This window comes from Engystomops pustulosus, unplaced genomic scaffold, assembly GCF_040894005.1.
Source record: "Engystomops pustulosus unplaced genomic scaffold, aEngPut4.maternal MAT_SCAFFOLD_210, whole genome shotgun sequence".
Taxonomy (NCBI): Eukaryota; Metazoa; Chordata; class Amphibia; order Anura; family Leptodactylidae; genus Engystomops; species Engystomops pustulosus.
In genome coordinates this window covers 114102-127856 of record NW_027285090.1, presented here as the reverse complement: position 1 = coordinate 127856, position 13755 = coordinate 114102, and the positions used below count along the sequence as shown (strand labels likewise).

General features: G+C 50.8%; 1 protein-coding gene across 2 annotated transcripts in view; it reads right to left on the bottom strand.

Moving 5' to 3' along the window:
- LOC140109508 (carbonic anhydrase 4-like) overlaps positions 1-13755 on the bottom strand; it is a 92975-nt gene continuing 79220 nt past the window's right edge. For both annotated transcript variants that reach the window (XM_072132034.1, XM_072132033.1), the window contains 2 exons: positions 683-846; positions 1-472 (listed from right to left, as the gene is read on the bottom strand). In XM_072132034.1, the coding sequence (XP_071988135.1) occupies positions 245-472; positions 683-846 (392 nt within the window). In that variant the 3' untranslated portion in view covers positions 1-244. The remainder of the gene's footprint in view (positions 473-682; positions 847-13755) is intronic.

Here is a 13755-nt window from a genome sequence, read left to right as displayed (position 1 = left end):
TTGTAAATATATAGACCTTTATTGGTGTCCAGAAAAGATGAACCAGGCACATTATGGATTTATTCCCCAGCTGGAGGTTTGCACTCCCATAACTCTGCATTTACACCTGACGTACTTTGCAGTGCTCAACGTTTTGTGGATGAGGTCCAATTCAAACACAAAATGCTTCTTCTTGTCACCACGAGATGTTCCACAATGTAGATGTAGAGAGGCGCCGGGGATCATGGCACCTTCTTTCTTGTATTTAGCATCTAGTGTGAAGAAGCATCAGTATCATAGACACGACGAGTGCGGCACTGAGGACGGATCCTTCATTGGATGTCGCTGTACTGTTTGGGGATAGCGCCATTACACTGGGGAATGAGGCCTGCACTCTTCGACCGTTAAGAGGCTGCACAGGTCGAAAATTATTCTGCATTGTCTCAACGTTAGCTGAAATGTTGTGTTTTATAGCAGATGCAAAAGCTGTTACCTGAAATACAAGAGAAATGTATACAATATATGAGCACTGTGCCAGCTCCTCAGCCCAAAGCCCTTTCTACACTCCTGTTATATAGAAAAAGGTAGGAGCCGGCTCAGATCTCCCTAAATCTCTGAGTAGTCGCCACATATGTTTCATGGGTAGGAAGACTATTGGAATTTTTTCCAGTTTCCTCTTAGTTTGAAAGGTCCTAACACTCACCACTTTGGAGGGAACAGTTATTGGATTTTTGAAAATGGTCCAAAGCACAATCTCATCACACGTTGGGGTGGTAAGGGAACCATTATAACGGTAATACATTGTGAGGTTGACATCTCCTAGCAGGTCATCCAAAGATTGGCTTAGATTTAGTGGCATCGTTGTTCCTGGAATGAGAAAACCAACCACAGAATTAATAGGACTAAACATGACTTGTGTCTCAATGGTCAGTGTCTTGTGGTCATGTAATCCAGAGTGTGGCGCAGGTGACAATGACGAGGGGTTTGTATCATTGCTTCTTCTGTACTGGGGGAGGTTAGGAAGGTTTTCATCAAGAAGAAGGCATATGAGGGGCACTGAGCCCAAATGGCTTCATGGGACATGTATCCCAAATGAGGTGGAAGGTGCGCAAAAGCATGAAACAGGCGGTGCTCTACCTCATACAGTCCATAAGAAAGAAGAAAAAGAGCCGGCGCTCACCAATAAAAAGTGCAGACTTTATTCCAGAAGTAGTTATAACATTCCTGCGGGAGGGAAGGATAAAGCAGGAGCCCACTTCACAAGAGCTTAATCCTGCCTAACAGAGTTATGTTATAAATACATCTGGAATAAAGTCTACATTTTTTATTGGTGAGTGCCTGCTCTTTTTTCTTCTTTCTTATGGATGGTTAGGAAGGGAAGGTATCATTGTATCTCATGGGCTAGGTGAGGGTTAAATTAGGCTTAGGATGGGTTAGGAAAGGGTTGTATCATTGTTTCCTTTGTATTGGGTTAGGAGGGGAGTGCATCATTGTTTCTCCTGGACTGGGTGAGGGTTAGGGTAGGCTGGATTAGGTTTAGGAAGGGATTGGATTATGGTTAGGCTGGTAAGGTTTAGGAAGGGGTTGGATTATGGTAAGGCTAGATTAGGTTGAGGAATGGATTGGGTTATGGTCAGGCTGGGTTTGGTTGAGAAATGGATTGGGTTATGGTTAGGCTGGGTTAGGTTGAGGAATGGATTGGGTTATGGTTAGGCTGGGTTAGGTTGAGGAATGGATTGGATTATGGTTAAAATGGGTTAGGTTTCGGAATGGATTGGGTTATGGTTAGGCTGGGTTAGGTTGAGGAATGGATTGGATTATGGTTAAAATGGGTTAGGTTTCGGAATGGATTGGGTTATGGTCAGGCTGGGTTTGGTTGAGAAATGGATTGGGTTATGGTTAGGCTGGGTTAGGTTGAGGAATGGATTGGGTTATGGTTAGGCTGGGTTAGGTTGAGGAATGGATTGGATTATGGTTAAAATGGGTTAGGTTTCGGAATGGATTGGGTTATGGTTAGGCTGGGTTTGGTTGAGAAATGGATTGGGTTATGGTTAGGCTGGGTTAGGTTGAGGAATGGATTGGGTTATGGTTAGGTTTTGGAATGGATTGGATTATGGCTAGGCTAGGTAAGGTTTAGGAAGGGACCGGGTGAGGGTTAGGAAGGGATTGTGTCACGCTTGCTCCTGGGTTATATGAGGGTTAGGCTAAGTAAGGGTTAGGAAGGGATTTCATTTCTGTTTCTCCTGCACTGAGTTAGGAAGGGATTGTGTCACTGTTTCTCCTAGATTGGGTGAGGGTTAGGGTTAGTAGTAGAGCAGGTCTTTGTCCCTTGACAAAGACCTGGTGCGGATGAAACGCGCATTGGGGTTGCTCACCAGGTAATAATTTGTCCTTCGGTCCTCCACACTTTGCGCTACTTTCGGCATTTATTCATTACTGTGTGCGTTAGGGTCTGTGTCATACGGCCAGTTTTCTTTTGGGTCATGCACATATATATACTGTATATAATATATATATTTATGTGTATACCTTATACATTATACCTGGCTGTGTCTCTTTCTGAGATGTACTCAATTTTTATATATTTTTTATCAACTTTTCTCACACGTTATAAAGATTATCTTTCTTCCTTTTTTCTGCTTTTGGTAATGTTTGGGTGAGGGTTAGGCTGAGTTACGTTAGGAAGGTGTTGTGTTATGGTTAGGCTGGTTTAGGTTTAGGAAGTTGCGGGTTAGGGATTGGAAGGAATTGTGTGAGTGATTCTTCTGCACTGGTTTAGGGTTAGGAATAATAGTAGAGTAATACGCAGGTGGTTTAAGCGGTAGCCCGGGTCCCAAGACATCTAGGGGGCACAAGGCTACCCATAACACAAACCTAATTTTTTTTACTGAAAATAACGTTCAACCATATAACCCTTGCACATGTGTTCATGCTCTCAATACACAAGAGCCATTTCAGGACTTTTCAATGGTCCTGAAACCACAGATTGAAAGCAGACAGAAAGGAGGCGTCTTCCTTTCCCCAAGAAGCTAATTCCTGTACCAGATTAAGGAAGTGAATTCCAATTCCAGACTTGTAGCACTGGGCTATGATATTCATACAGCCCAGTGCCCATCACAGTCTTAATACGCCCATGGTTAGGAAGGGTTTAGGTTAGGTTTAGGGCCTTGCTTAGGGTTAGGAATGGATCGTGTCACTGTTTCTCCTGGACTGGGTTTGGGTTTGGAATCGATCGTATCGCTGTTTCTCCTGGTCTGGGTCTGGGTTAGGAATGGATCGTGTCACTGTTTCTCCTGGACTGAGTTTGGGTTAGGAATGGATCGTGTCACTGTTTCTCCTGGACTGGGTTTGGGTTAGGAATGGATCGTGTTGCTGTTTCTCCTGGACTGAGTTTGGGTTAGGAATGGATCATGTCACTGTTTCTCCTGGACTAGGTTTGGGTTAGGAATGGATCGTGTTGCTGTTTCTCCTGGACTACATTTGGGTTAGGAATGGATCGTGTTGCTGTTTCTCCTGGACTGGGTTTGGGTTAGGAATGGATCGTGTTGCTGTTTCTCCTGGACTGGGTTTGGGTTAGGAATGGATCGTGTCGCTGTTTCTCCTGGACTAGGTTTGGGTTAGGAATGGACCGTGTTGCTGTTTCTCCTGGACTACATTTGGGTTAGGAATGGATCGTGTTGCTGTTTCTCCTGGACTAGGTTTGGGTTAGGAATGGACCGTGTTGCTGTTTCGCCTGGACTACATTTGGGTTAGGAATGGATCGTGTCGCTGTTTCTCCTGGACTAGGTTTGGGATAGGAATGGATCGTGTCGCTGTTTCTCCTGGACTAGGTTTGGGATAGGAATGGATCGTGTCGCTATGTAACCTGGACTAGGTTTGGGGTAGGAATGGATCGTGGCGCTGTTTCTCCTGGACTACATTTGGGTTAGCAAGTTACAGTGAGGTTGGGATAGGTGTAGGAAGGAATTGGGTTTGGCTGTCTGGTTGGTTTACACCATGCAGGGCATTTATCATTAGCCAGGGATAGTGTGCTATTTTTTTTTTTTTCTATTATTTTTTTTTAATTTCAACAAAATTTTATTGAAGGAAAACAGAATGACAATAGGTTACGGCAAAAGAAATACCCCTCGCCGGGGGAAATTCACAGAGATTAGTTTGGGATGATACATGGCCAGCTACTTCAATCAAAAAAAGAGAGAAAATGGAATGGGGAGAAAGGTCACGGCGGGGGGGGGGGGGTTAGAAAACCTGAAAAGATCAGTATAGTTGGTTGTGAGAGGGGATAACGGGATAAGTCATGTGAGATAAAGGTTATTAGGGAGATAGAGTTCGGTGCACCTTGTGCTATGATTGCAGATAGGGGTACGTGGTCTGCTCGGTCGCCTCTGTCTTTTAAAACAACATCAGTAAATTGATATTAGCCGGACAGGAAGGGACGTAATAAACTCTATGGAATAACCTATGGGAGGTCTCCGTCAGTGAAACCTGCCCTTTCCAGGGTCATTCAGACAGCCATATACCCGCCCAGAGAGGAGGAGGTGACCCCTCCATAGAGAAGAGCCGCGCACGCATCGATGCCACACATGTACCGCCGCCCTAAATCTGATTCCCACTGATCCAAATATCGTTTTCCCCCAGATATCGGGGGCCTAATGTGGTAAATGCCTTTTGCCACCCACCACGTGGATCTCTATGGAGAGGGGATTGCGGTGCACGTAGCCGCAGCCGGTGCCATTCGCTGGTGCCAGGCGGGCAGGATTTTTTTGTTTTTGCCTGAATTTGTGTAGTGAAATTTGAAAAATGAAATTAACTCCTTAGTGACGCGGCCTGAAAAGGCTCTAGTGATCGGGCATTTTTATTGAATTTTCCTTAAAGTTTTTTTGCGGTGTTTTTTTTCAGGATACACCGAGCTAGATAATTATATCATTATTATATTCCCTATTTTGCTTTGGTCGTTTTGATATTTGTAGTGAAGCGGGGAATTTTTTTTATTCTTTCTCGTTTACAAGTTTTCCCCTGTAACTGGTTCATCTATAAGAGCCTGAGCTATAGGGGAAGTGACCGTCTGTCACTGGGACATCTATAAGAGCCTGAGCTATAGGGGAAGTGACAGCCTGTCACTGGGGCATCTATAAGAGCCTGAGTTATAGGGGAAGTGACCGCCTGTCACTGGGGCATATATAAGAGCCTGAGCTATAGGGGAAGTGACCGTCTGTCACTGGGACATCTATAAGAGCCTGAGCTATAGGGGAAGTGACAGCCTGTCACTGGGGCATCTATAAGAGCCTGAGTTATAGGGGAAGTGACCGTCTGCCACTGGGGCATCTATAAGAGCCTGAGCTATAGGGGAAGTGACCGCCTGTCACTGGGGCATATATAAGAGCCTGAGCTATAGGGGAAGTGACCGCCTGTCACTGGGACATCTATAAGAGCCTGAGCTATAGGGGAAGTGACCGCCTGTCACTGGGGCATATATAAGAGCCTGAGCTATAGGGGAAGTGACCTCCTGTCACTGGGGCATCTATAAGAGCCTGAGCTATAGGGGAAGTGACCGCCTGTCACTGGGGCATCTATAAGAGCCTGAGCTATAGGGGAAGTGACCGCCTGTCACTGGGGCATATATAAGAGCCTGAGCTATAGGGGAAGTGACCTCCTGTCACTGGGGCATCTATAAGAGCCTGAGCTATAGGGGAAGTGACCGCCTGTCACTGGGGATATATAAGAGCCTGAGCTATAGGGGAAGTGACAGCCTGTCACTGGGGCATCTATAAGAGCCTGAGTTATAGGGGAAGTGACCGTCTGCCACTGGGGCATCTATAAGAGCCTGAGCTATAGGGGAAGTGACTGCCTGTCACTGGGGCATATATAAGAGCCTGAGCTATAGGGGAAGTGACCGCCTGTCACTGGGGCATCTATAAGAGCCTGAGCTATAGGGGAAGTGACCGCCTGTCACTGGGGCATATATAAGAGCCTGAGCTATAGGGGAAGTGACCTCCTGTCCCTGGGGCATCTATAAGAGCCTGAGCTATAGGGGAAGTGACCGTCTGCCACTGGGGCATCTATAAGAGCCTGAGCTATAGGGGAAGTGACCGCCTGTCGCTGGGGCATATATAAGAGCCTGAGCTATAGGGGAAGTGACCGTCTGTCACTGGGACATCTATAAGAGCCTGAGCTATAGGGGAAGTGACAGCCTGTCACTGGGGCATCTATAAGAGCCTGAGCTATAGGGGAAGTGACCGCCTGTCACTGGGGCATCTATAAGAGCCTGAGCTATAGGGGAAGTGACCGCCTGTCACTGGGGCATCTATAAGAGCCTGAGCTATAGGGGAAGTGACCTCCTGTCCCTGGGACATCTATAAGAGCCTGAGCTATAGGGGAAGTGACCGTCTGCCACTAGGGCATCTATAAGAGCCCGAGCTATAGGGGAAGTGACCGTCTGCCACTGGGGCATCTATAAGAGCCTGAGCTATAGGGGAAGTGACCGTCTGCCACTAGGGCATCTATAAGAGCCCGAGCTATAGGGGAAGTGACCGTCTGCCACTGGGACATCTATAAGAGCCTGAGCTATAGGGGAAGTGACCGCCTGTCACTAAGGCATCTATAAGAGCCCGAGCTATAGGGGAAGTGACCGTCTGCCACTGGGACATCTATAAGAGCCTGAGCTATAGGGGAAGTGACCGCCTGTCACTAAGGCATCTATAAGAGCCTGAGCTATAGGGGAAGTGACCGTCTGCCACTGGGGCATCTATAAGAGCCTGAGCTATAGGGGAAGTGACCGTCTGTCACTGGGGATATATAAGAGCCTGAGCTATAGGGGAAGTGACCGTCTGTCACTGGGGCATCTATAAGAGCCTGAGCTATAGGGGAAGTGACCGCCTGTCACTGGGGCATCTATAAGAGCCTGAGCTATAGGGGAAGTGACCGCCTGCCACTAGGGCATCTATAAGAGCCCGAGCTATAGGGGAAGTGACCGTCTGCCATTGGGGCATCTAGAAGAGCCTGAGCTAAAGGGGAAGTGACCGTCTGCCACTGGGACATCTGTAAGAGCCTGAGCTATAGGGGAAGTGACCGCCTGTCACTGGGGCATCTATAAGAGCCTGAGCTATAGGGGAAGTGACCGCCTGTCACTGGGGCATCTATAAGAGCCTGAGCTAAAGGGGAAGTGACCGCCTGCCACTGGGGCATCTATAAGAGCCTGAGCTACAGGGGAAGTGACAGCCTGTCACTGGGGCATCTATAAGAGCCTGAGCTATAGGGGAAGTGACCGCCTGTCACTGGGGCATATATAAGAGCCTGGGCTACAGGGGAAGTGACCGTCTGCCACTGGGACATCTCTAAGAGCCTGAGCTATAGAGAAAGTGACCGCCTGTCACTGGGGCATCTATAAGAGCCTGAGCTATAGGGGAAGTGACCGCCTGTCACTGGTGCATCTATAAGATCCTGAGCTATAGGGGAAGTTACCGCCTGTCACTGGGGCATCTATAAGAGCCTGAGCTACAGGGGAAGTGACCGCCTGTCACTAAGGCATCTATAAGAGCCTGAGCTACAGGGGAAGTGACAGCCTGTCACTGGGGCATCTATAAGAGCCTGAGCTATAGGGGAAGTGACCGCCTGTCACTGGGGCATATATAAGAGCCTGGGCTACAGGGGAAGTGACCGTCTGCCACTGGGACATCTCTAAGAGCCTGAGCTATAGAGAAAGTGACCGCCTGTCACTGGGGCATCTATAAGAGCCTGAGCTATAGGGGAAGTGACCGCCTGTCACTGGTGCATCTATAAGATCCTGAGCTATAGGGGAAGTGACCGCCTGTCACTGGGGCATCTATAAGAGCCTGAGCTACAGGGGAAGTGACCGCCTGTCACTAAGGCATCTATAAGAGCCTGAGCTATAGGGGAAGTGACCGTCAGCCACTGGGGCATCTATAAGAGCCAGAGCTATAGGGGAAGTGACCGCCTGCCACTGGGGCATCTATAAGAGCCCGAGCTACAGGGGAAGTAACTGCCTGCCACTGGGGCATCTATAAGAGTCTGAGCTATAGGGGAAGTGACCGCCTGTCACTGGGGCATCTATAAGAGCCTGAGCTATAGGGGAAGTGACCGCCTGCCACTGGGGCATCTATAAGAGCCTGAGCTATAGGGGAAGTGACCGCCTGTCACTGGGGCATCTATAAGAGCCTGAGCTATAGGGGATGTGACCGCCTGCCACTGGGGCATCTATAAGAGCCTGAGCTATAGGGGAAGTGACCGCCTGTCACTGGGGCATCTATAAGAGCCTGAGCTACAGGGGAAGTGACCGCCTGCCACTGGGGCATCTATAAGAGCCTGAGCTACAGGGGAAGTGACCACCTGCCACTGGGGCATCTATAAGAGCCTGAGCTATAGGGGAAGTGACCGTCTGCCCCTGGGGCATCTATAAGAGCCTGAGCTATAGGGGAAGTGACCGCCTGTCACTGGGGCATCTATAAGAGCCTGAGCTACAGGGGAAGTGACCGCCTGCCACTGGGGCATCTATAAGAGCCTGAGCTATAGGGGATGTGACCGCCTGCCACTGGGGCATCTATAAGAGCCTGAGCTATAGGGGATGTGACCGCCTGCCACTGGGGCATCTATAAGAGCCTGAGTTATAGGGGAAGTGACCGTCTGTCAATGGGGCATATATAAGAGCCTGAGCTATAGGGGAAGTGACCGCCTGCCACTGGGGCTTCTATAAGAGCCTGAGCTATAGGGGATGTGACCGCCTGCCACTGGGGCATCTATAAGAGCCTGAGATACAGGGAAAGTAACTGCCTGCCACTGGGGCATCTATAAGAGCCTGAGCTATAGGGGATGTGACCGCCTGCCACTGGGGCATCTATAAGAGCCTGAGCTATAGGGGAAGTTACCGCCTGTCACTGGGGCATCTATAAGAGCCTGAGCTACAGGGGAAGTGACCGCCTGCCACTGGGGCATCTATAAGAGCCTGAGCTATAGGGGAAGTGACCGCCTGCCACTGGGGCATCTATAAGAGCCTGAGCTATAGGGGAAGTGACCGCCTGCCACTGGGGCATCTATAAGAGCCTGAGCTATAGGGGAAGTGACCGCCTGTCACTGGGGCATCTATAAGAGCCTGAGCTATAGGGGAAGTGACCGCCTGTCACTGGGGCATCTATAAGAGCCTGAGCTATAGGGGAAGTGACCGCCTGCCACTGGGGCATCTATAAGAGCCTGAGCTATAGGGGAAGTGACCGCCTGTCACCGGGGCATCTATAAGAGCCTGAGCTATAGGGGATGTGACCGCCTGCCACTGGGGCATCTATAAGAGCCTGAGCTATAGGGGAAGTGACCGCCTGTCACTGGGGCATCTATAAGAGCCTGAGCTACAGGGGAAGTGACCGCCTGCCACTGGGGCATCTATAAGAGCCTGAGCTACAGGGGAAGTGACCGCCTGCCACTGGGGCATCTATAAGAGCCTGAGCTATAGGGGAAGTGACCGCCTGTCACTGGGGCATCTATAAGAGCCTGAGCTATAGGGGAAGTGACCGCCTGTCACTGGGGCATCTATAAGAGCCTGAGCTATAGGGGATGTGACCGCCTGCCACTGGGGCATCTATAAGAGCCTGAGCTATAGGAAAAGTGACCGCCTGTCACTGGGGCATCTATAAGAGCCTGAGCTATAGGGGAAGTGACCGCCTGTCACTGGGGCATCTATAAGAGCCTGAGCTACAGGGGAAGTGACCGCTTGCCACTGGGGCATCTATAAGAGCCTGAGCTATAGGGGAAGTGACCGCCTGTCACTGGGGCATCTATAAGAGCCTGAGCTACAGGGGAAGTGACCGCTTGCCACTGGGGCATCTATAAGAGCCTGAGCTATAGGGGAAGTGACCGCGGGTCACTGGGGCATTTATAAGAGCCTGAGCTATAGGGGATGTGACCGCCGGTCACTGGGGCATTTATAAGAGCCTGAGCTATAGGGGATGTGACCGCCTGCCACTGGGGCATCTATAAGAGCCTGAGCTATAGGGGATGTGACCGCCTGCCACTGGGGCATCTATAAGAGCCTGAGCTATAGGGGAAGTGACCGCCTGTCACTGGGGCATCTATAAGAGCCTGAGCTATAGGGGAAGTGACAGCCTGTCACTGGGACATCTATAAGAGCCTGAGCTATAGGGGATGTGACCGCCTGCCACTGGGGCATCTATAAGAGCCTGAGCTATAGGGGAAGTTACCGCCTGCCACTGGGGCATCTATAAGAGCCTGAGCTATAGGGGAAGTGACCGCCTGTCACTAAGGCATCTATAAGAGCCTGAGCTATAGGGGAAGTGACCGGCTGCCACTGGGGCATCTATAAGAGCCTGAGCTATAGGGGAAGTGACCGCCTGCCACTGGGGCATCTATAAGAGCCTGAGCTATAGGGGAAGTGACCGCCTGCCACTGGGGCATCTATAAGAGCCTGAGCTATAGGGGAAGTGACCGCCTGCCACTGTGATTGTGATCAGAGCTGGACTGGATCTAATTAGACCCGGCAGCTCTCATTAACCCCTTTAGATCCGGCTGTCACATGACCGCAGAATCTATGGGCGCAGGGAGGAGCGGTAACAGAGCGCATCTTCTTTCTCCCCAGGGTCTCCGGTGTTAATAACAATTGATTTAGACTTCACCCTGTGTGCCCCTGCACCCTGCACTACTACCCAGAGTATATATATTATAGTGTATATACTATATATATAATAATTTATTAAGCGCACAGATTACGCAGCTCTGCACAGAACTTTCCAAATCAGTGTATACAGGCGGTGCCCTACTTAAGAACACCCGACTTACAATAGGTCATTCCTGTACTTTAACCTTGGGCTACAATAATCCGCTGTAACAGATATCAGAGGCTTCTGCAGTGAAGATTTATTGTTAATCCTGGTTCTCAGGACAAACCAACATTTATAAAAACATAAGACCATAAAAAAAATTTTGTTGCTAGAATTATAAAATATACAGTTCTGACTTGCATACAAATTTAACTTAAGAACAAACCTACAGAACCTCTCTTGTACGTAACCCTGGAACTGCCCGTATACTATATAAAGAAACTGTATATACAGGACAGACCAAAAGTTTGGACACCCCCTGTCATTCAAAGCACAGTGGTTAACACCTCAGGGATAGCACTACAGCCTTTCAGTGCTGGGCTCCTGGGTTTATGCCCCATCCGGGTCCTCCAGTTTCCCCCCCACCCTCCATACATACTGGTAGGTGATTAGATTGGGAGCCCCATGGAGATCTGTTGGCGCTATATAAAGGAATTATTATTATTTTCATATAATTGTAGATTCGCACTGAAGGCATCAAAACTCTGAATTATCACATGTGGAATTATATCCTTACCAAACAGTGCGCGACCCCGGAGAATCTCTTATACCACCGCTCCTTGTGCTGTGATCACTGCTCTGCACAGATACAAGAGGTAGTCACCCGAAATGGTCTTCACATCACAGGTGCCCTGTCAGGGCTAATAAGTTGGATTTCTTGCCCTATAGATGGGGTTGGGGGCATCAGTTGTGTTAAGCAGGAGTCAGGTGGATACACAGCTGATCATCCTTCTTTAAGACATGAAGGTCAGACCGAAAAATTAGGAAAACTTTGAAAGTATCCCCAAAAACCATCAAGCATTACAAAAAAATGGGTGACATGAGAAGCGCCCCAGGAAAGGAAGACCAAGAGTCACCTCTGCTGCTGCGGAGGAGGAGAAGAGGCACCTATCCTACGGAGGAGGGGGAGAAGAGTCACCTCTGCTACTGTGAAGGAATGGAGTCTACATGTCTGGTCCTCACCATGAAGACTTGGGGAGGAGGTGCAACAGTGTGGGGATGGGGGGCTGTGCTGGTGACACTGTTGGGTGTGATGATGGGGGGGCTGTGCTGGTGACACTGTTGGGTGTGATGGTGTGGGGGAGCTGTGCTGGTGACACTGTTGGGTGTGATGGTGTGGGGGGGGGCTGTGCTGGTGACACTGTTGGGTGTGATGGTGTGGGGGGGGCTGTGCTGGTGACACTGTTGGGTGTGATGGTGTGGGCGAGGCTGTGCTGGTGACACTGTTGGGTGTGATGGTGTGGGCGAGGCTGTGCTGGTGACACTGTTGGGTGTGATGGGGTGGGGGGCTTTGCTGGTGACACTGTTGGGTGTGATGGTGTGGGGGGGCTGTGCTGGTGACACTGTTGGATATGATGGTGTGGGGGCTGTGCTGGTGACACTGTTGGATGTGATGGTGTGGGGGGCAGTGCTGGTGACACTGTTGGATATGATGGTGTGGGGGCTGTGCTGGTGACACTGTTGGGTGTGATGGTGTGGGGGGGGCTGTGCTGGTGACACTGTTGGGTGTGATGGTGTGGGGGGCTTTGCTGGTGACACTGTTGGGTGTGATGGTGTGGGGGGCTGTGCTGGTGACACTGTTGGGTGTGATGATGGGGGGGGGGCTGTGCTGGTGACACTGTTGGGTGTGATGGTGTGGGGGAGCTGTGCTGGTGACACTGTTGGGTGTGATGGTGTGGGGGGGGGGCTGTGCTGGTGACACTGTTGGGTGTGATGGTGTGGGGGGGGCTGTGCTGGTGACACTGTTGGGTGTGATGGTGTGGGCGAGGCTGTGCTGGTGACACTGTTGGGTGTGATGGGGTGGGGGGCTTTGCTGGTGACACTGTTGGGTGTGATGGTGTGGGTGGGGCTGTGCTGGTGACACTGTTGGGTGTGATGGTGTGGGGGCTGTGCTGGTGACACTGTTGGATGTGATGGTGTGGGGGGCAGGGCTGGTGACACTGTTGGATATGATGGTGTGGGGGCTGTGCTAGTGACACTGTTGGGTGTGATGGTGTGGGGGGGCTGTGCTGCTGGTGATGGTGTGGGGGGGGGGCTGTGCTGGTGACACTGTTGGGTGTGATGGTGTGGGGGGGGGCTGTGCTGGTGACACTGTTGGGTGTATGTGGGTGGGGGGCTGTGCTGGTGACACTGTTGGGTGTGATGGTGTGGGCGAGGCTGTGCTGGTGACACTGTTGGGTGTGATGGGGTGGGGGGCTTTGCTGGTGACACTGTTGGGTGTGATGGTGTGGGGGGGGCTGTGCTGGTGACACTGTTGGGTGTATGTGGGTGGGGGGCTGTGCTGGTGACACTGTTGGGTGTGATGGTGTGGGGGGCTGTGCTGGTGACACTGTTGGGTGTGATGGTGTGGGGGCTCTGGTGGTGACACTTGCTGTGATGGTGGTAGGGGGCTTTGCTGGTGACACTGTTGGGTGTGATGGTGTGGGGGGGCTGTGCTGGTGACACTGTTGGGGGTGATGGTGGGGGGCTGTGCTGGTGACACTGTTGGCTGTGATGGTGGGGGGGGCTTTGCTGGTGACGCTGTTGGGTGTGATGGTGTGGGGGGGGGGCTGTGCTGGTGACACTGTTGGGTGTGATGGTGTGGGGGGCTGTGCTGGTGACTCTGTTGGGTGTGAGGGTGTGGGCAGCTTTGCTGGTGACACTGGAGGGTGTAAGGGTGTGGGGGGGATTTGCTGGTGACTCTGTTGGGTGTGATGGTGTGGGTGGCTTTGCTGGTGACACTGGAGGGTGTGGGGGGCTTTGCTGGTGACTCTGTTGGGTGTGATGGTGTGGGTGGCTTTGCTGGTGACACTGGAGGGTGTGGGGGGCTTTGCTGGTGACTCTGTTGGGTGTGATGGTGTGGGTGGCTTTGCTGGTGACACTGGAGAGTGTGGGGGACTTTGCTGTTGACACTGTTGGGGGTTATACTGAACCAGCATGGTTACCATAGCATCTT